At 34.5% G+C, this 22,651-nt stretch overlaps 1 protein-coding gene across 5 annotated transcripts in view; it reads right to left on the reverse strand.

Moving 5' to 3' along the window:
* Window positions 1-3,599: 3,599 nt before the first annotated feature.
* The window catches only part of LOC126752516 (uncharacterized), a 46,442-nt gene continuing 27,390 nt past the window's right edge, over window positions 3,600-22,651 (reverse strand). For 4 of the 5 annotated variants that reach the window (XM_050463373.1, XM_050463370.1, XM_050463374.1 and 1 more), the window contains 6 exons: window positions 15,581-15,720; window positions 15,444-15,519; window positions 8,980-12,841; window positions 8,685-8,908; window positions 6,221-8,309; window positions 3,600-4,201 (listed from right to left, as the gene is read on the reverse strand). In XM_050463373.1, the coding sequence (XP_050319330.1) occupies window positions 4,155-4,201; window positions 6,221-8,309; window positions 8,685-8,908; window positions 8,980-12,841; window positions 15,444-15,519; window positions 15,581-15,720 (6,438 nt within the window). In that variant the 3' untranslated portion in view covers window positions 3,600-4,154. Of the gene's footprint in view, window positions 4,202-6,220; window positions 8,310-8,684; window positions 8,909-8,979; window positions 12,842-15,443; window positions 15,520-15,580; window positions 15,721-20,247; window positions 20,469-22,651 lie in introns of those variants that run through there. The other variant, XM_050463372.1, reaches the window with a different exon arrangement.

Below are 22,651 nucleotides of genomic sequence, written 5' to 3' on the forward strand. Positions count from 1 at the left end.
GAAATAGTATATAATGTATACCACAGCAACGCGTGGCAGGATCCCCTAGTATAATAATAATACTCTCACAGACGAATAAAAAATATCGATTTCAACAAGAAAAGTACACAAAGAGAATGAACCGTCTAAAGTCAAAAAGATTATTCCAAAATTTTACGCAATCTGTTTTTACTATCCATATATATCCATAAATATAATAAAGCAATAATATTAAAATTATATTCAACATAAATAACTTACAATTTAAGATACCAGATTCGCTTTTTCGAATTGGTTACATTAAACAAACTAAGCAGTTTGCATTACCGGAAACACGCGTAGTTTTGTACAACTTCAAATTAATAAGAATGGAACTAATAAGTAAAATGGTAACATTCGATGATTTGCGTGTTTAAATTCATTTTAATTATTGCTTCACAAATTAAGTTTTCTGTAATAAGCGTCTTGTTTCAAGCGTGTTTCATCATATATACCAGATCTCTGCAGTCTTTTTTAGGCGGAAGTAACTATCATTTTGATACTTGTTTGTTTAGACGTATTGTATGATAGTGTATTTCAGTTGAAGTCTGCATTCAACAGCGATTTGAGTTACTGACTGTGCGCTCAAAGTTAGTCGAGTAGTGTCTGTGCTTCCTACCAATAGCAACAATTTACTTCTTTCTCGAACTCGTTTGGGTGTTTCGTTGTAACGATTCCGCAACTGCAAAGTCGATGAGCTCGCAAGAGAAATCTGGAGAGAGCTGGATCTTGCCTACAAGCGCTGAACCTATAGATCACGTGGTATCGTAGCAAGCGTTGTCAACAAATACCTAGAAAGAACGCAAGAAATCCACTGAACTACTTGTTCTTAGCAAGGTTTAATTTGCCGCACTTGGAGTTCTAACAGGACATTGTCCAATAGGTATTCAGGGTAAGGCTAAAAATCTTGACGAATAGTGGAAGGTGAGGTGGAAACAACCAAACGCCAGCTTTTGCGAGAAACCTCTCAGCAGTCATACTTCCGGCGAAACAGGGAAAATAGCCGCAATTGATGTTAGCCGTATTAACAAAGTTATTACAGGCTCAAAGTGTTTGTCGATTTATGAGGGTTTTTATGAACAATAACGGGTTTTAATAATAGCGCTACAAAAGTTTTTTTATAACTAAATCAAAAACGATTTGGGATATCAATAAAATTTTTTATTCCGATGAAAGTACATTCGATGCCATTATGTATGGAACTCGATTTCTTTTGCATGGCCACCACGATCGGTCGATACTGATACAATTTTATGTTCCATATTCGTAGAAAGTTCATCAACCGTCCCTGGCTTGTTGGCATAAACCATAGACTTGATGTAGCCCCAAAGGAGATAGTCTAACGGCGTCAAAACGCACGACCGAGGCGGCCAATTGACTGCGCCATTTCGGGGAATAACACGTTCACCAAACTTGGTTTTTAATAAATCGATTGTGAGATTCGCTGTGTGGCTTGTGGCGCCGTTCTGTTGGAACCCCACATTGTCCAAGTCCATATCATCCAATTTGGACCAACAATTTTCGGTTATCATTGAGCGGTAGCGATTCCCATTCACAGTAACGTGGCGATCTTGATCATCACGGAAAAAGTGCGGCCCAATGTCGCCGCCGACCCATAAACCGCACCAAACCCTAATTTTTTCGGATGCAATGATGACTCATGGAGTACGTGTGGATTGCAGCCTGACCAATAACACATAATTTGCTTATTGAAGAAGCCATTTGGGTTCTTCCTCAATTGATGCGCTAGCGGCAGCAATATTCTCGACACTACGTGCACTTCTTTGTCTCACTGGCCCGGGAACATTGTGTACTGTGCCTGCGGATTCAAATCTTTCCACTAGACGCTCAATTGTTGATCTGACAGGACATTTATAACCACCATAAATTTGACGTAGCGGTCTTAAAGTTGAGGCCATTGACTCCGAATTTCGGTAGTAAATCTTAATAATTTCGACTCGTTGTTGGATGGTATATCTTTCCATGATGAAATGGCAAACCTTACTGAAGAGAAATGTAAAAAGAGCGGAAAAAAATTTGGCGTCGTTTGCTGTCCCTTTCCGTCTACTTTTGAAAAACCCGTTACATATAGTTTTAGGAATCACAACGGAAGGACGTTCCAAGCTGTCCAAGTGAGATCCCTGTTGTCGTTTTAACCTAACCCTAAACTAACTTCGAATCGTTAGCCATACGATTCATATTGTGATATTTATTAACGTTCCGTTAACCTAATCTTAACTGCGGAACAGATGTGTTTTAAATATTGATGATGTGTGTATAATCGAAATGACGGAATTTGTACAGCTGGAATCATTTTCCAAATACTTTTAAGGAATGCTGTCGAGTTCTTTTGAAGAATGCTGCCTAGTAGACTGTTCTTAGTGGACTCAAATTTTGGATCTGTTGCGTTTAGATATCGGAACGACATTGGCGGTATATCAAAAGGACTCAGTTTTCAGAAAACTCCATACTGAGAAATGAGATTCGAATTATAAAAGATCATTTTATAACTATTTGCATTATTCTACCTCAGGAGCTCTACTAACTGTTAGGGTAACAAAATTGGTCTCTTCGATTTTCAGTATACCAAAAGGCCACTATACACATATGTATGGTATATGTAGCATGAAATATTAGACAAAATAGAGTTTTCGGTGTGATTTTTCCACGTTTGCTTACTTCGGAAAACGAGCGAACGGTGACACCACTTCACGGCAGTGTTCGATGCTGGAACGCAGAAACCAAAGGTCAAGGAACGGTCGAAGCAGTAGGTTTCTCCGGGCAATCTGCTACGAAGATACCGTAGATCATCTTATCAGTCGGAAATGTGATACGTTACCCGTTTTAGGATTCACAAGGTGTAATTTGAAAAGAGAAAACGATCAAAGGACTCCACTGTATTATATATATTTATATATATATATATATGTATGTATGTACATATATATCATATAACTTATACACCATCCACCATACACATATACCCTATAAATCATACACTGACTGACATATTCGGCAAATGGTTTGTTATATGGGGGCTAGGTCAAGTTTTCGCCCAATTTTATCCACTTTAGGCACAAAGATCCACTGTTATCAGTAAAGCAATCTCTGTCATTTTCATTGAGATCATTGTATTAGGTATATGGAACACGAATCAACCCATTTTTGGCACACGAACATACCATTGTCAGGAAAAGATTATCGCTGAATTTCAATCTCACACATTGACAGATAATTGCGGTAAAAAGTCAACTATAGGTACTGGGGTCCAAATATTCGATATTAATGGCATTTTTTGGGTGTGGCCGTAGTCCGATTATGCTCATCTTCGCCTTATTTTTTTGCCAGGGATCATGTGTACCAAATTTCATCATGATATTTTAAGTTTTACCCAAGTGACAGCTTGCAGGGAGGGAAAGATAGGCAGTCACTCGGATTTACTATATACATATACTATGTATAACCTTATATCTATCTCCATCTCTAGTTTTTAGTGATACATACAGCAGTTAGGTGAACGAAACTATTATACTCTGTAGCAACACGTTGCATGAGTATAAAAACTTTAATTTTCAAATTGGTATTTTTTAAAAAATTTTATTTGGTAGTTTATTCCTTAAAATGTTGTATTTTATACTTTCATATGTATGTTAATGCTAAAGGACATACACAACAGTTTATTGCGACTTTTAAGTAATAAATTTTAAAGTCATAAAAAAGAAAATAAATTTGCAAGTTAAAAAATTCATAGAACTTATTTCATTTAACTTCAAAACTTAAACAAATATGGTTGTTTATAACATAAATACAAATGCATAATGTACTAAAAAAGATCTTAGCTATTTGCTTCAATATAAACCAAACCAATACAAAATGTTTGGCAATATTTTCGACCAGAATATAGAATTCTAGGTTCGCTTTATATTTAGATCGCAACTTAATGTTATCGTCGTAAGGTATCTAGTTCTACATATTAAAATGTTGAAAAAATTATAAAACTTAAGTATTTACATTTAGTTTTAGCAACGGTAAACCCTTGAATATATATACCATATATGGCATATACTTAAGTTAGTAAGTAGAGTTGTATTTTTTATTTATCACAATTTTACCATGGACGTAAAGCCTTCTCGCTTTCATGGTTGAAAATTTTGGAGAGCATAATTATTGCTCAGACGATTGCCTGTAAATAAAAAAAATATATAATTGTATTTGTTGTTACATGAAGAAGAAAGTGCTAAAAGTTAGTAGTCATGTTTAGCATAATTAGAAATTTAAAACATATTCCTTCCCACACTACGAATAAAATACATATTTGTATTTTTATACCCTGAACAGGGTATATTAAGTTTGCCACGAAGTTTGTAACACCAAGAAGGAAGCGTCGGAGACCCTATAAATTATATATATAAATGATCAGTATGTTGAGCTGAGTCGATTTAGCCATGTCCGACTGTATATATACGAACTAGTCCCTCAGTTTTTAAGATATCGTTTTGAAATTTTGCTACTTTCAATTTCTCTCCAAGAAGCTGCTCATTTGTCGGAACTGCCGATATCGGCTCACTATAACATATAGCTGCTATACAAACTGAACGATCGGAATCAAGTTCTTATATGGAAAACTTTTGCATTTGACAATGTATCTTCACAAAAGTTGGCGCAGGTTATTTTCTAAGGCAAGAATGTAATCTCCGAAGAAATTGTTCAGATCGGTTAACTATAGCATATAGCTGCCATACAAACTGAATGATCGGAATCAAATGCTTGCATGGGGAAACTTCCTAATTTGACGATATATCTTCACGAAATTCGGTATGAGTTATTGTTCAAAGAAATAATGTAATATCTGAAGAAATTGTTCTGATCGGCTCACTATAGCATATAACTGCCATACAAATCGAACGATCGGAATCAAGAACTAGTATGGAAAACTTTCGCATTTGACGTGGTATCTTCACGAAATTTGACATGGATAACTGCTCAAGGTAATAATATAATCTCCGAAAAAATTGTTCAGATCGGATTACTATAGCATATAGCTTCCATACAAACTGAACACATAGCTACTAAAAGAAATGCACCTGTGAAGGGTATATTAGCTTCGATGCAGCCGAAGTTAGCTTTTTTTTTGTTTTTATTTTTACTAAATTATCTGTTCTGTTAAAAAATAACTGAAAATTTAAAAAGGAAATTGTTTAGAATTTAAATTTGTTGATGTACTTCGTGTTCTACCACGGTCACGGGTGACAGATGAGTGGGATTCATTGGGCAAAGAGATGATTAGAGTCATGCCAGGACTCGTTACACGCAGGACATGTTTTTCTTTATGTTGGGATCAATTCTGGATAAGTTGGAGTTTAACCTGCTGCAATATTGAGAACGGAATTGCGCAAGGGTCGCTTTAGATTCTCGTATGCCATTTACTGGGAGGGAGTCAGCGAAGGTGTTAATGGCCTTACTGTGAATAGCAGTCAGTGCATGTCTAAAGTTAATTGCGTCAGTAATCTGGTCGGCGAATCATTCAATCTCGTCGACGTAATCAAGGAATGACCTTTTGATGCTCTTAAGAGGCGCCTTCGTTTCTAGCAAAAACTCATTGATGCTAAAGTCTTAGGGATATTGACAGTCGGAATTTTAATGCCATCGACTTAGTATCCAGTCTGTACTTCTTCGTCCAGTTCGTGAATATGTGTTGCTGTGGATTCAGTGAGATAGCTACTTACTTCTGCACACATGCCATTTATTCCATTCCCTGGCATCAATATCCATTCTCGTATGTAGAAGTTAAGTAGTATTGGGGACAAACCCCACCTGGTGGAGCCCCCGCTCAATTCTTATTTAACTTAAATTAAAATTTTGATCTCGAAATATAATAGTACGAACGCAAAAATAGTTCATGGCTCAACTCCTTAAGCCTAGAGGGAACGTTCTTCTGAAAGCTCAAATTGACTGATTGGTTTTTGACGAGAGTGGTTTTCACGAACAATCTGGGCGTTTATATTTAAGTGCTGTGGTGGTGCTGTGCTTGTGCACTCGGTGTGTGAAGATCGAGAGTAATATGGTCTCAAATGTCTTCATACCTTCAAATTTCTTTGCACTCAATTGTAGTGAGCACATTACATATTTATAAATATAAGAATTTGTCTTTGAATTCCGGCTTAATTTCTACATATTCTATTAAATTAGATAAGTTTCTTACCTGCACCATTTACAAAAATTTCAACAGGCCTGTTATTGTAGTCACCAGCGAAATTCGGATTTTTGCTATGTTTTGCTAATGGCGGTGTAAACAATGGCGTGTTTGTATTTGTAACGTTCGTCGGGTTGATATGCCTCGTTTGAGCCCCGAACTGTGGAATGAGTCGTGATTGCAATTGCAGTTGTTGTATTGGCTGTGGCTGTAACTGTGGTATTGATACTGGAACTGGAAGTGGTGGTTGTGGCAATGTAAGCATTTCAAAACTACCGTTATTTGTGTGTTGACTTTGTAGGTTCGCAACACTCACACATCTTATCGATTTAGGGTCGGCAACTGGCAGTGGTGGCTGTGGCAATGCATGCGTTTTGAAATTACCGTTATTTGTGTGCTGACTTTGTAGATTCGCAACACTCACACATCTTATCGATTTAGGGTCGGCACCTGGAAGTGGTCGCTGTGGCAATGCAAGCGTTTCAAAATTACCGTTATTTGTGTGCTGACTTTGTAGATTCGCAACACTCACACATCTTATAACTGTCGGATTTTTCTGAGTTTCGCACATTTGCATATCATTAGCGATGACAATATCATCGTCATTAATTAGTTCAATATCACTATCCATATCAATATCACAGGGTTCTTCTTTAATTGCTACTCCGAGTGCATCATTGGCATTTGATTCGATTGTGAGTTTGAATGGCATCACGCTATCCATAGATATTTGAGTGTTAGTTGCAATGTGACACCGAATCCTTAACACTGCTGTTGGATGACAGTTGCTAAAATGCACATCACATTCTGTGAGCTTAAGTGACTCGTCGCAGATTTCACAAAAATATTGCAATGTCAAATGATGAGTTTTCCTCAAATGTGTAGCTAATGCATTCCACGAACTATTGCTTTTATCACAACAAAAACAGCTGTTTATGGTGGAAAATGTTTTTCTTTGCTGTGCAAATACAATGGCTAATGAAATTTGAGTACTCAACGACGAACGTATTAGCGTCACAATCGGCACATCTCTAAAGCGATGCTCTTGCGACAAATGTGCACGTATTGCTTGTCGATCATGATGATAAAATGAGCATACCGAGCATATGTGTATATTCAGAACATGCATTTTTATGTGATCTATAATGGGGTCCCAGTTTTTGCACGCTACATGAAAATCACATTTCGCACACACAAATTTATTATCATTAACCTGATGAGTTTTTCTTAAATGTGTATAAAATAATTCATTATCATACGTTTGGAAGGGACAATTTCGACAAAAGCACTTCCGTTTGATCCGGTCATTAGTTTTGAAACTTGGAAAGTTTTCCAACCACGTCGCAGTCACCGGCACAATCCACTGTGTTTTTAAAGACTCGTAGTACAACTTTTCTGCATATTTGCAACGATTTTGTATCACTTCTTGCAGCTCCAACAAAAGGGTGTACCTATCCTTCTCTTGCTCCGATTTCAATAATATATTAAATGATTGATTGAAATAGAGTGCCACCTTTGCTGTTTGTATCGTCGCAGAGTCTGTATTTATGTTTGTGTGTGCAAGGGTTATGTGATCTCTGGTTGCCTGCTCATTAGAAAATGTTTCCCCGCAATGGAAACAGCCATTTAGATGACAACAGTGTAGTTCGAAGTGCTCTTTGAAATCAAGCAATGGCAACTCGGTATTCTTATCATTGGTACAATGTGGGCAAATACTTAAAAGACAACAATGCCGTAGGCTCATATGCCTATACCACAAGTCGTAGGATGAGAAAAATCCGCCGCATGTAAGTTGTGGGCAATGATAGAGTAAATCGGGGGAAATGCCAGTATTTTTTATCAATTTGAGCAAACTCAGTTTGACGCTCTCTTCAGCTGTTCGCACTAATTGCTCTAAATTTGGCTTGGTGTCACACTCAGTCTGATTTTCTGTAGCCGCGTCGGTTGTATTGCTCGCTTTATCTGTTCTCGTTAACACGGATCTGTCATTTGTTGAGTTAAAACCGAATTCTTGTTTCACCTTTACATGCCTGATATTTTCAGCTGGTATTGTTGGCAGCGACACAAATGTTATGGTTAAATTTTGCAGTAAATCCTCCTAAAAAAGAAGAGTTTTAGAGGAAACTTAAAAAACATGTGAAGAATATAGGTCAGGAAATTTGAAAATACACCCATCTTTTATAGAAATTTAAACAGAGCTGTCAAAAGTCAATACTTTCGCTTTATGAGGCGGGGAAGGTGTGGATTGAGTGATACCAAACAAGGTGAGTCTATTAGAAACATTCTCATATAATTTGATTCACATACCGACAGACATATATGAAGTAAAATTGTCTGAGGGGCAAAAATCCGTATACACAAAATCAAGATTAAGATCGTGTTATTCTTGTTTGTTGTTTTGAGTATTGATGGTTATAACCACGACAAACTAAATTGCCAAGAACTATAAATTAAAGCATAAAGACAATGTTACCTCTTTTTCTGGAAGTAAAACTCTTTCGCAAACGTAAGGTTGCTGGTCGGGATGATTCCTAGCCAAATGATTCTTGACCTTCTCCAAATCAAAAAAATTCATTGTACAAAATATACACGCATATTTTTCCAGTGCTGTAATACTTTCACTTTTGATTGTTAAAGAGTGCGCATGCATGAGATGATTTTTCATCCAACCCACGCTCTGGAAACTTTGTACGCAATCTATAGGATAAAACAAGTAAAAATTACAATGTAATGTACTATGCATACATTTATTTTATATTGCAGTTTACCTTTAAGCGGACATACAAGCGGTTCCACATTTTCTTCCAGCAATTCAGCAATATTTGCTGGGGCACTAGTGTCTAAATTGATATCCAACGCACAGTTGTATACAAACTGCAACTCTTGTTCTGAGTGTGCATATTTAAAGTGCTCTGAAACATGACTTGGTGAAATAGCGCGATAGCAACAAACTGAACATTGGAACTGCGATTGTTGATGCTTTTGTTGTATATGTGCAATCAGCTCTTCAGGTGTTGAGCAAATTTCTGCATCTAATTGACAGTAACCGCATAGTAGACAGTCTTCCGGTGGGCATTCACTGCTCAAATGTTCCTGCAGATGTTGTAATATTTCCTCTTTAGCATCCGTCGAGAATAGACAATCCGTGGCCATGCATTTGTATAAGCCGAAATAAGAAACTCCATTTGGATATTGGCGATAAGAAATCTTACTAGAACTTTGCAATAGTTTCTTACAACTATAATTTTCTTTTTGTAACGGTAATATGTCCGAGTATTCCGTTTTTATGTACTCTAAACACGACGCAGCACTTGAATTTACAACATTTTCCACTGATGACAAAACTATAGGTCTTTCGTCATTTTGTTGCACCGAAGTTGGATTTTTATTTAGTACAGAGGAGTATTTGTAGTATTTTGTATACGGAAGTTCAACCATTCCTAAGCCGCTGCTAATCGTGGCTTTGAAGTCTTGCTGCTTACCAGGCACTTGATTTGACTCTACCTGCTCTTTTTCAGTTATATCTTCTAGTATGGCCTCATTTTTCACCTGTATATCTTCAACATCATCATCCTTCATTGGTAAATCATAGTTTGTATCTAATTCAGCGGATTTTTCGCAAGTCTCCTCATCATTTATAGCTGTCAGTATATATTTAGTTATGCAACTCGAATCATCTTGCCGTTTATCGTGGTGATCACGCAAATGTTTAAATGTATTTGCTTCATTTAATTGTACGAAATTGCATATTTTACAACAATATAAATATATGACCAGCACGTTTGGGGGATATTGGTAGAGTGTTCGAATAGCGGCATTGCGACAAGACTTCGAATGGCATTTATGCGATTGTATGTCAAATTCGTAGGGTTTTTCCAACTTGCAAACATCACATTGAAAAGCATATTCGCCGGTGTGTATGGAGAAATGCTTGTAAAAATTTATAAACTTATCTGCGATTTCATCCTGACAAAAAGCGCATTTAATTTTATACTTTTTCACACTCTGTGATGTACTTTGTGCTAATTTTTGTGCAAATGAAATGTTATTTTCCAAATATTGTAAGGCCGATCTGCTGAGACGTGCCACATAAGATTCGATTTTGTGTACCCTTTTGTAGTGATTTGTTAAATCTGATGGTTTTGATTTACACAACATACAAAATTTCGTATTAGTATTGGTCATATGTATATCGATGTTTTTATATTTAACATTTAGTTTGATCGGTTTCTCCTTGACCAAATGATGCACAGTTTTCATCGTCCTTCTAACGTCTTCTACTAAACGTATGTTTATAGTTCTTGACGCGCTGGCCGGCGTTTTTGTGTATTTTGAAATGGTTTCCGCTGAAAGTCTTCTTAATTTTATAATTGGCTCATAAACCAATGGTTGATTCTCTTTTGCTCTCTTACTATTAGCAGTTGTTGTAGAGCTGGTTGAAGGCGATGTTGTTGTCGATGTCATGGACGACGATTCCGATGTTGTTGACGAAGAAGACGAAGAAGTTGAAATACTTCGTATTCTTTTGTAAGCAGGTTTTGATTTATTCTCTTTTTGCCGACGTTTATTCCTCTTTTGTGTGTACTTAGAGTAAAGCTCGCATTTTGTTTGCTCCTCTACATCATTTTGAACGTTATTTGCACTTTCGGTATTTTGGTTGCTCGTATTAACTGCAGCAACAGCAAAAGATGATATTTGATGACTTACTGCGGTTGTGTTAGTGTCAGTTTTTATATCTGATCCTTTTTTGGAATTGCCCAATGCTGCTATTTTATCGGTTAGATCTTGCAAATCGTTGTCTTTCTTAAGGACATGTAGTATTTTGTCACTATATGGTAGAATAGTATTCAAAATTATACTTCTTAAATCAGTTTGTTGCTCACCAAATGAATCCAATTGATTATTTACACTTGACATTTCAGTGTCCCTGTTCGTTTCATCCATTCTTTTCAATTCCTCTGCTCTTTTGGCTTCTTCTATTCTGTTCAGTTCCTCAGTTTTTTTCGTTTCTTCGATTGCTCTTAATTCCTCTGCTCTTTTCGCTTCCTCTATTCTCTTCAGTTCCTCAGCTTTCTTCGCTTCTTCTATTCTGTTTAATTCCTCTACTCTTTTCGCTTTCTCTATTCTCTTTAATTCCTCTGCTCTTTTGGCTTTCTCTAGTCCCTTTAATTTCTCTGCTCTTTTCGCTTTCTCTATTCTCTTCAGTTCCTCAGCTTTTTTCGTTTCTTCGATTCTTCTTAATTCCTCTGATCTTTTCCCTTCCTCTATTCTTCTTAATTCCTCCAATCTTTTCGCTTCCTCTATTTTTCTTAATTCCTCTGATCTTTTCGCTTCCTCTATTCTTCTTAATTCCTCCGATCTTTTCGCTTCCTCTATTTTTCTTAACTCTTCAGCACTCTTTGCTTCCTCTATTCTCTTCAATTCCTCAGCTTTATTCGCTTCTTCTCTTCTCCTCAATTCCTCAGCTTTTTTAGCTCTCTCCGCTTTTTGCCGTTTATAATCACCATATGTTTTTGGCTCAGATTTCGGTAATTCCGTTGTTGTAGTTACGTTTCTTACAGGCATGCCCATTGAAATCATTTGTAAAGTATTACTTTTTTCTAATAATTTAACGATTCGCGGGTCTTTCAAATTTAATCTAAGCGGTGTCTGTGGTGGCAATATAGGAGTTTGCATACTATATATATTTGGTTGTATCACGTTGGCATTCACTACGGGATAAGGAGTCAGAGGTACACCTGTATTTGTATATTGGGGTGAACTATTAAAGTCCTCATACGGTGATTTATTTGTGCAATTTGGTGAACTAAAAAAATCCTCATTCGGCGACTTATTTTTATTTTTTTCTGTTTGTGATGAAGTCAAATTTATACTTTTTAGCAATTGCTGGACATCAACTCCAGTTTCCTTTGTTAAAACCTCAGAGATATGTTTCCACCTATCTGTATTTATTTTCGTGTTCTCCAAATTTAATTCTGTCTTCTGCATTTGGTGTAATTGCACAACTTCGATTGGTTTACCCCACACTTTGCTCAATTCATTTGAATGATTCGCTTTCGTTTGAATAATTGCTTCACTTTTGTTTTCTGTACTTTCTTCAACTTTATCTATAAAATCTCCCCTCCGCTTAAAAAGTTGCTCCTCCTCGACCCATAATTCACCTTCGTTTGGAACTGTATTTATTAATACTTCATCGTCATCCGAATCTAAGCATATTGGTTCGTCAATTATACAAGGTTCTAAAACGATCTTCGAAAACACTTCCTGTTCTTTGGTTTTACTACATTGCGTAGATGATGATGTCTCTTCATCATTGCTTTTAACACATTGATTTGGTTCAGGACCTGAAGCTCGCTTGGAAGACACTTTCTGTTCTATGTTTTTACTGCATTGTTTAGTTGAGAATGTCTCTTCATCATTGCTTTTGAAAAATTGATTTAGGTTTTCTGTTGGCGGCTGCATGTTATCTTGTGTGTTTAGTGATGTGGACACGATAATAACATCATCGTCGTCTTCTTCAATATCAGATGAATTTTCAGCGTTATCTTCGTCATCGGAGCACAAATTTACACTAAAGCATTTAACGTGCGCATGTGTATTAAAAATATCCATAATATGTTTGGGCACTTTCTGTGAAGTAGAATCATAGAATAGGTGTTACATATAATTTAAAATAAAATATAATTAAATATTTGAGAGCATGGAAGATATTACAAAACCATTAAAGCACCAATATTAATTTGGATATCACATTTAAGGTATGCTCAAATAATTTCATAAATTCAGAATATTGATAGCATATGCTTTTTTCTTTTATACTATTATCTCTACAAAATAACTTTATATAACTTTCTTACACCCTGTTACTGGTGTTTACAAAAAATGCTAAATGCCTTGTTTTCTCAGTCATACAACAATTAGTATTCATAGTTTTATTTCTTAGGCTGTGTGCCAAACAAATGAAAACAGATAAAAGCGAAATTTTGACTGCATACGTAATAAGTATGTTATAAAATACATACATAATTATTCACTTGTTTATGTTATAATTTATTTCATTCAATGCAGAAATGATACTCTAAATAATGTAAGTGCTTGACATCTTTTGAATTTATATTATTTAGCCGAGTAATTTATATTATTTAGCAAAATTAAATTAAGATGAAAGGATTAAGGAAAATTCAAGAAAAGATGAAGATACCACGTCTAATGCGAAAGTTTTCCATACAAGCCCTTGATTCCGATCGTTCAGTTTGTATGGCAGCTATATGCTATAGTAAGCCGATCTCAACAATTTCTTCCGATATTACATTATTTCTATGAACAATAAAATACAAACCTGTGTCAAGTTTTGTGAAGATATATGTCAAATGAGGAAGTTTCCATACAAAAACATTTGATTCCGCATCATTCAGTTTGTGTGGCAGTTATATGTATAGTTAAACGATCTGAATATCGGTATAACATTGTTGCCACAAAAAAATCTATAAAACTTCGTGAATATATCTTGTCAAATGCAAAAGTTTTCCATACAAAAACTTGATTCCGATCGTTCAGTTTGTATGGCAGCTATATGCTATAGTAAGCCGATCTGAAAAATTTCTTCTGATATCACATTATTATCTTAGAAAATAACCTGTGTCAAGTTTTGTGAAGATACATTGTGAAATGTGAAAGTTTTCCATACAAGAACTTGATTCCGATTGTTCAGTTTGTATGGCAGTTATATGTTGTAGTGGTCCAATATCGGCAGTTCCGACAAATGAGCAGCTTCTTGAAGAGAAAATGATGTTTGCAAAATTTCAAAACGATATCTTAAAAACTGAGGGACTAGTTCGTATATATACAGACAGACGGACATGGCTAAATCGACTCAGCTCAACATACTGATCATTTATATATGTACATATATACTTTATAGGGTCTCCGACGCTTCCTTCTGGGTGTTTCAAACTTCGTGGCAAACTTAATATACCCTGTTCAGGGTATAATAATATTTTTGAAGCTGATACAAGATCTTAGTGTATATTTATTTATGTATATATGAGGATATAAGTATGTATGCACTTATGTATGTGTAGCGAAGTAGAGTCTTAGTAGCCTATATTCTATAGTTTTTAGCAAGAACATTATTTTTTTCAATTCATTTTACCAATACATATATTTAATAATTTAAATAACAACGCCAGCATGGAAAAGACGCAATTGGGTTTGTTTTGAACTTCAACTATCAAATTTTTCCTTTCCATTTGACAAAGCAAAATGTAAAATTTGTTTATACAATAGGAAATTTTTTCGCCTCAACTCAACACAAAGTTTAGCACACAGCCTTAAATAGTTCGAACTCTAGGAACTTTCTACTAATTCATCCAAATTTGAGTGGATAAAAAATAATTTGTTTTCATTACTTCTAAATATTTAATTGGAAATTACTGTATCGTAGAATTAATGTGCACACCTAGTGTGAAATTAAAAAAAAAAGTTAATTCTTTGCATATTTCTAGAGTCTATTCATGTTTATAGATTGGGTAAAATGTATTAATATAAGCTTGGGAATAAAATCAGTGATTTGTTGTTTATGGCTGTAACATGTAAGGCCATCAATGTTTGTACTATGGGTGAAATGTATTGTCCATATCCATAAGCTTTATAGAAGTCTCTATTCTCTTAAGATTGGAGTAGCGCGTTATTTTCGTGAATTTTTGTACTGATTTGTCGTATAATATGTTTATAGTGGAGTTTTAAATTGTGGATTAATGCTCTTTGTTATTATTTACTATCAGCATGTTAAGTGACGTCATGTCAATGATCCAAGAAAGTAAAAGTGATATTTTGAGCTTGTAGGTTTTGGATATAAGTTAATCTTTTAACGTTTGGATATTATTTACTAACATCTTGACTGATTATCTATATTGTTTTTGAAATTTATATTACTTTTTCGGAGTAAGCGAATAATTTTGATAACTACGATATATGATAATAAAACGATTTTTTATGTACATAAATATATAACTATTTAGGTTATTTTTTAGGTGTGAATGCAAAAAGCAACATGTTCCTTAACTCGCTCGAATTGGATTGACTAGCTCATTAATCTAAATGCTGAACATTTATAAAACCTTTATCCTTGGTTTTGCATTAATTCATACATCTAAATTATCTACTATTGCATACAACATAGAATAAATCTTAATTCGAATGATTTTTTTTTTAATTGTACATTAAAACTTACCCCATCATCAAAAAACAAATTTCTGTACTGCGTTATGATCGACTGCTCAATCTTTTGTAGCACATTCATCGGATACCTATTAAAAATTGAATTTAATTTTATAAAAAGGAAAATAATAACAGACTATCTTTACTTACCTCTTTCTAGATATAATCCAATGTTGTATATCTTTAAATTTTTTGTATTTATCATTATCTAATTCCAGCAAATAATTTATAAATGGCGCATACTTTGTCAGACTGTCTAATTTTTCGTCGACTGCTTTCTCCATCTTATTCTAAAATAAAAAATAAAAATATATTTATATACATATGTATGTATAAGATTTCTATTATAGTTAAGATAATTAATTAATTTACAAGTTGCGAATGCTTGATACTCAAATCTCTGACACGCGATTGCGACGCGCAACGCTCAGAACCCGATTATTTGTGTACTTGTATATTTCTAATATTTTACTCTTCGATCCGCTGCAAATACTCTGTACTGATGGTTGGGTACTTGAGAGGTTCTCTAATTTTGTTCAGCAAGCCGCTGCGAACACCGATATTCGATTCTCTGGTATGCGTTGCAATTTATTCTTTACATTGACGCCTACATCGCATATTATATTTCAGCCTAGCCGAGCGCATAGCAGCGACCACGCGACTCCTTTCAAATACAGTAAAATTCTTCATAACCCGAGACCCACTGTCGCAGTGTTTTTGTCCGGCTAAGGGAGCTGTCCATATATGAGAGCGGGGAAAAAACGAGTGCTTAGAGTCAAAAGCTGCAACTCAGTATTACATACATTTCTATTGACTAATACATGCGAGTCTATGTCAGCCAGGAGTGAATAAATGACAATTACTCCATTAGTTTGCGTAGAGCCACCGCGAACCAGACGGCACCAGCGCAAAAGATTTTTTTGCTGTGATCACTTTACGAATTGTTCTTAAAAAACTGTCTTAAAACACCAAAAAATTAATAAGAATTTAAAAAAGAGGGAACCATAAATTGTACACATTTTACGTGACAGATTTTATGAAATCTTGTCCGTTTATCAGAGATAATTTGAACGCAATATTGCCAAAATAGTGTTCATGTCCGGTTATAGGAATTGAGTTTTTATGAAAATAATAATGAAAACATTGTGCTCATGAAATTTGTCCAGTTATGGGAGATGTCCGGCCATGAGGACTGTCCACAATGTTGACTTTTACTGTATTTACATTTTTAAATTCGTGATATCTTTCGAATGTAATGTGCGAATTGAATAATTCATATGAATTGAATCAGCCTTGAATATGAAGTAATTTATTTTCATAAGGATTAATACCAAGATACAAATAAAGACCTTTTACAGAGACAGGCTTTTATTATTATTTTTTTTTAATATTTCTTATTTTGACGTAGTTTTAACAGTTGGACATTTTTACTGTGCCCAAAAAATAAGGGCTGCGCGTGTCGAAGGATTTGGAGAATTATTTTTTTTTTAGGTTAGTAGTACAGTCAGTGACATTTATGTCAAATTTCATGTCAAAATATTCATTAGTGTTTGAGATACGTGTCGTTTTGTGAGCTGCTAAAAGTGAGTTTTTCATTTTTTGCGATGTCGAAATTTGTTGAGCAAAGAATTTGCATTAAATTTTGTTTACAGAATCAATTTTCTGCTGCGGATACGTTGAGGATGGTGGAAAAAGCCTTTGGTGATAAGGCTATGTCTAAAAAAAATGTTTACAAGTGGTATAGTGAGTTCCAAGCCGGCCGTGAACGTGTCGAAGACGAAGAGCGTCCAGGGCGACCATCAACCTCAACCGACGAAGCTCACGTTCAACAAATCAAAGGTTTGGTGTTGAAAAACCGTCGATTAACAATTAGAGACTTTGCTGATGAAGTTGGCATATCGAAAGGCTCAGCCAATACCATTTTGGAGGATGTTTTGGGCCTCAAGCGCGTCAAATCTCGACTGGTACCGAAAACATTGAATTTTTTGGCAAAAAGGCGTCGCGTTGAATGTGTGAAACGATGCTTTCCGACTACCAGGGTGTCATGAAACGCATTATATCTGGCGATGAGACTTGGATCTCTGCTTACGAACCGAAATAACCGATCAATCGAGCGAATATCGTGCCAAAAGAAAGCCGAGACCAAAAAAATCGCGCCAAAGTCGCTCAAAAATCAAGGTCATGTTGACTGTTTTCTTCGATTATCGTGGTGTTGTGCATTATGAATTCCTTCCAACCGGTCAAACAGTCAACAAGGAATATTATTTGAACGTTATGCGTCGTTTGCGTAACGCTATCCGTCTAAAAAGGCCGAAATTTTGGAAAGACAATTCTTGGTTTTTACACCACGATAATGCACCATCCCATACTGCCCTCGTAATTCGTGATCATTTCGCAAAAACTCAACCCATATCGTTCCGCAACCACCGTATTCACCAGATCTGGCGCCGCACAGTGGCACCGCTCCATACATTTCTTGGAAAAAAATAGAAGGAGTGGTCGTACAACAATGAAACTTTGCAGAAACACTTCCCTGGACTAAATTAAGAAATTTTGAAAAAATCTTGGAAAACCGCCCACTGCCACACCCACCTCCCATATAACTGCAATTGCCAAAATTTTTATTTTTGAACCTAGGGACTTGAAATTCGGGACACTTTTTAATTGAGTTCTCCTGATGAAAAAAAATTAAACTTAAACGCAAAGTGACGTTATTTATACCTTTACCTTGATAAAAATCCAATATAATATGCAATGTTTTAATTGAATATGTAACAGGCGAAAAATTGTGTTAGTTTTTATTTGTAATATTATGCAAGCACCATATCTTTAACAATGGGATCTAGTTCTAAGGAAATTTTGTTCAAATGACGCCTTAAGCTTCTTATGTAAGGATCCGAAGTTATAAGAAGTCTGTTAATTAAAATCGATGTTACTAAAAGGGACGGTAATTGGCGGTTGTTTTTTTTTTTTTAATTGAAAGTACAGACTCGGAACTTTCATTTTTTTATAGTAAGAGGGCTAAGCAAGGCAAAGCACATAAAGTTTTTTTCCATCAAAAAATGAAAAGTTGATATTTTTTAGTATAATTTTTGAAAAATTATAAAAATTAGCTTACTTTGCCAATTTCAATAAATTTTTTTTTTATAAACTTGTTTGTACTATGCTATATTTTCACTAAAAAATAAAAGAAAAGCCATAGCTATACACTTACACACAAAAATCTTTATTTGGACAATAATTTTAATCTGATTTTATTGAATAACTTTCCGTCGACTTTTGTTAGTTTTTTTAACTATAAAATTTCACTTTTTATAAAAAACCTTGTTGAATTTTTCTTATCCAAGTATTTCCTTACAAAACAAAATCATTAAAGTTTTGAAATTGGAAAGTGGAAAAATCCTATTTTTTCCGCCGAAATGCCACTGTGCGCCGTGCGACTTCTGGCTGTTCACCAAGCTCAAAAGACCGCTCCGGGGACACCGTTTTTATACGATAGAGGAGATTCAAGCCGCGGAACTGAAGGCCATCCCGGAAAGTGACTACAACCAGTGTTTCGAAGATTTGAAAATCCGTTGGCATAAGTTCATTGCATCGGGAGGGGATTACTTTGAAGGGGATTAAATTGATTTGGACGAATTTTCAAAATAAATACAATGTCACCTTATTTTTTGGGCACAGAGTATGCTGTAGCAATGTAGATATGAGTATTGTAGATATTTATATGTTCTGCAAAGTTTTAGCACATTATTTTATTCTATAATCAAAGTATTCGCAGCGCAGGCGATGTAAGGTGTTTTTAAGTAGCTTTTTGTACACTTTGAGTTACATTATTTTTAGTAAGGATCTCTAACTTTTTGAAAATTTTCGCCGGAGGTGGTGTAGCTGCCCAACGGTGAAAGAATTTTTCAAATCCGTCAAGTGTTTCGGAGCCTATTCAATTCAAACAAACAAAATTTTTCTCTTTATAATATTAAGTATAGATACATTTTTTTTACTTTATAACCGTTTAACTGATGTCATAATTCCATGTACATGCATTGATTTACTTCTTATTTCCCCACATTTTTTCTTTTTATTTCTTTATTTTCCGAATCATTTTACACAAGTACATATGTATGTACATACATATGTATGTAGTTGAGATAAAATTTGCGGTTGCAGTGGTCACTTTTATTTATTAAACTGTTTTGCTTACATATCAATAATTATAATTTTTTCATATACATATTAAAGAATTATTCCATTGAGAATTCCCGTCAATACTGATATTTATTTTGAAGAACACCTCACTTTATATAAACATGGTAACATTCCAAATACATGCATAAACTTTGTTTCTTAACTGCTAACTATCACTAGCTAGCAAATTTTCAGCCTGAAAAGCAGAAACTAGCAGAAGAGAGCACAAGTTGAGAGAGTAAAGAGCTAAGAGCTGCCAGTTTCTGCTGGTGAAATTTCTACGACGAATTTGCTTTGATTTTGTTTATTATAATAGTTTCGAACTATATTCGAATACGAACTCTATTGATTAAATTTCAAGTGTTGATTGAAGTGATTGTGAAAAGCCACATTTAAATATTTCCTTGTTAATTTCATTACTTTTTCGTTATTTCGCTCTTTGTGAGAGTAACTTCTCTAGCCAGCAGCTACTAGCGGTTAAGAAACAAACTAATACGTACAGATGTATTTTTATTCATATGTATGTATATGTATGTATGTACATGTTTGGATGTACATAGTATGTGTATTTTATTTTATTTTATTTTTTCTTTGTTTTGGTTTTGAAATTAAATGTGGTTTGTTGTTTAAGTTACCAATGCACTATCCGGCCATGCATGTTCAAACATGTTCTTTTGTTGATGTCCGTAAAAACTTTTGTTTACGTTTTTCAATATTTCTTGATGTACTGGCTTGAGGCGAATCAAGGTGTGATATTAAAATATTAACGCGTATTATAAATTATGCCCTGCATAAATACATATGTATACATAAGTATAAGTACATGGTAGCAAAAACAAATTATATTCCGGAGATGTCCGATTGACGACGTAACCACTGAACACTTAACACAATACTGAGTGTAATAACAAAGTGGTTATGCTTATATGTATGTATTTATTTATGTACCTAATGCCTTCCAAAGGAATTATTTGGACATGTGTAGACAATATTGTCAAGCGTACATTATCTCCACAACAACAAACAGTAACAGTAAGAATGATTCTTAAGATGAAGTTAAAGGGACAAAAAATACATAAAATTCAATTAAGTACATATGTACATATGTATGTATGTACATAATTTGATGAAAATATTAACGCAAGTACGGAGTCAATTAAACATTTTTGTTTACATTATTAGAGAGCGTTGAGAACTTTATTACTAATTGTCCAAAGTAATTGTAAAATTAACTTTTTGTTCATAAGCGCATACTGCATACTGTTGCGTATTCACTCTACGTGTGGTGGTATGCCTCCACAAACAAACAGTGAGTGTCATGTTTCATAAACGATTTGTTATGACCTATTTGGTGTAAAGAAAATTTGATGAGCAAACATATTTCGCCTCGCATTTATGATTTTAACACATCTTGAGTTCTTTTGAATGTACATAAGTATGTATTTAAGTATATACTTATGTATGTACCATATATGCGGACATAAGTGAATATTTAAGAGAAATCCTGGTACTGACCTTCATATACCTACATATTTACATACATAGATGTTTATGTACATATGTATATATACATAACTAGCAGGGACCGCTTCGTGGGAAACCAAAAGCGCGAGTGTGTAATTGTATTTTTAATTTATTGTACATACACATCTACATATGTACATACATTGCACGTTTCGGCGAAATTTCGTGCTCATAAAAGTATTTTGTTTTCGTTTTCAATTCTGCTAGTTGGTGCGGATTTTGTTTGGTTTTCTATTTTTGGATATTATAGATAGTGCATATTAGAATGGAATTTAGTTTCACCTGCACTTATTTCGATTGTGATCTTGGTTTTGTGCACATTAAAAATGATTAAAAGTAAAGAATTAACTCCTGCTGAGAAAAAAATTGTTTTACCACTTCACAATGAAAGTAAATCCACAAAATATATTAGTGATATGTTTAGTCGATATCGCCAAACTATAGAAAGTGCGGTAAAAAAGTGCAAAGAAGGTGGTTTTGACGACCAAATTTACTGACAGTAAGGTAAACGCGTAAAATATTACAGGAAAATCGTGAAAATCCATATTTAGAGCAGCGTTTCGCACCAAAGTGTGCAGAGCGCTTAGAAATAACAATATACACAGCCGTGCTGCACAAAAAAAGCACTTATATCGGTTATAAATAAAGAAAAGCGATTATCGTTCGCTAATACCTATAAAATTAAAGGTTTTGACTTTTTGGAAAACTGTAATATTTAGTGACGAACGCAAATATAAAATTTTTAGAAAGGATCGTCGTCGTTTGGTCTGGCGGAAACCAACTGAATAATTAAATATCAAAAACGTCAAAGCAACTTTTAAACACGCCATGCTTCCGTGTCAGCTCAGGGAGTCGGGAATCTGCTTTATTTATCTATTCTAAAGGAAAATTTATATTCCAGTGCTGAAAAAAATGGCATGTCAAAAAATGAGTTTTTATTTCAACACGACAATGACCCAAAACATAAATCCCTGACATTAATCCAATTGAAAATCTTTGGACCCATTACCAAGTTTCATCAAAAGTGTGCTCAAAACGGTTTTAAAAGAGGAATAGGACAATATACGCCCCAAATTTTGCTGAAAGTTGACATAATCAATGCCAAGACGTTTGACAGCTGTCTGTAAAAATAATGGATTTCATACGAAGTACTAAATAATTTTTACTTACGTTCCCATATGACTACTACTCAAAAGCAAAATACTTTTGTGAGCTAAGAAGTCTGAATATTTTTAGGTTTTGTTAAGTTTTTAATGAAAAATTATATATTTTTCAAGTTTATGAATTATTGAAGTATAAACTATTTATTTTATTAACCCAATTGAAAAGTATATTAAAAATTATTTAAAAGTACAGAAACACGAAGTTTCAATTTGTGATTAACTGCATATATGCTGTGTAAGATAGTTTTTTAATCTTTAAAAACAATAATTAAATTTTTAATTCTAATTTTGTGATTCAAAATTCAAGATTTAAAATTTTTAATTCTGATTTCGGGATTAAATCTTTTTAAAT

The sequence above is a fragment of the Bactrocera neohumeralis genome, chromosome 3 (assembly GCF_024586455.1).
Source record: "Bactrocera neohumeralis isolate Rockhampton chromosome 3, APGP_CSIRO_Bneo_wtdbg2-racon-allhic-juicebox.fasta_v2, whole genome shotgun sequence".
In the NCBI taxonomy this organism is placed as follows: domain Eukaryota; kingdom Metazoa; phylum Arthropoda; class Insecta; order Diptera; family Tephritidae; genus Bactrocera; species Bactrocera neohumeralis.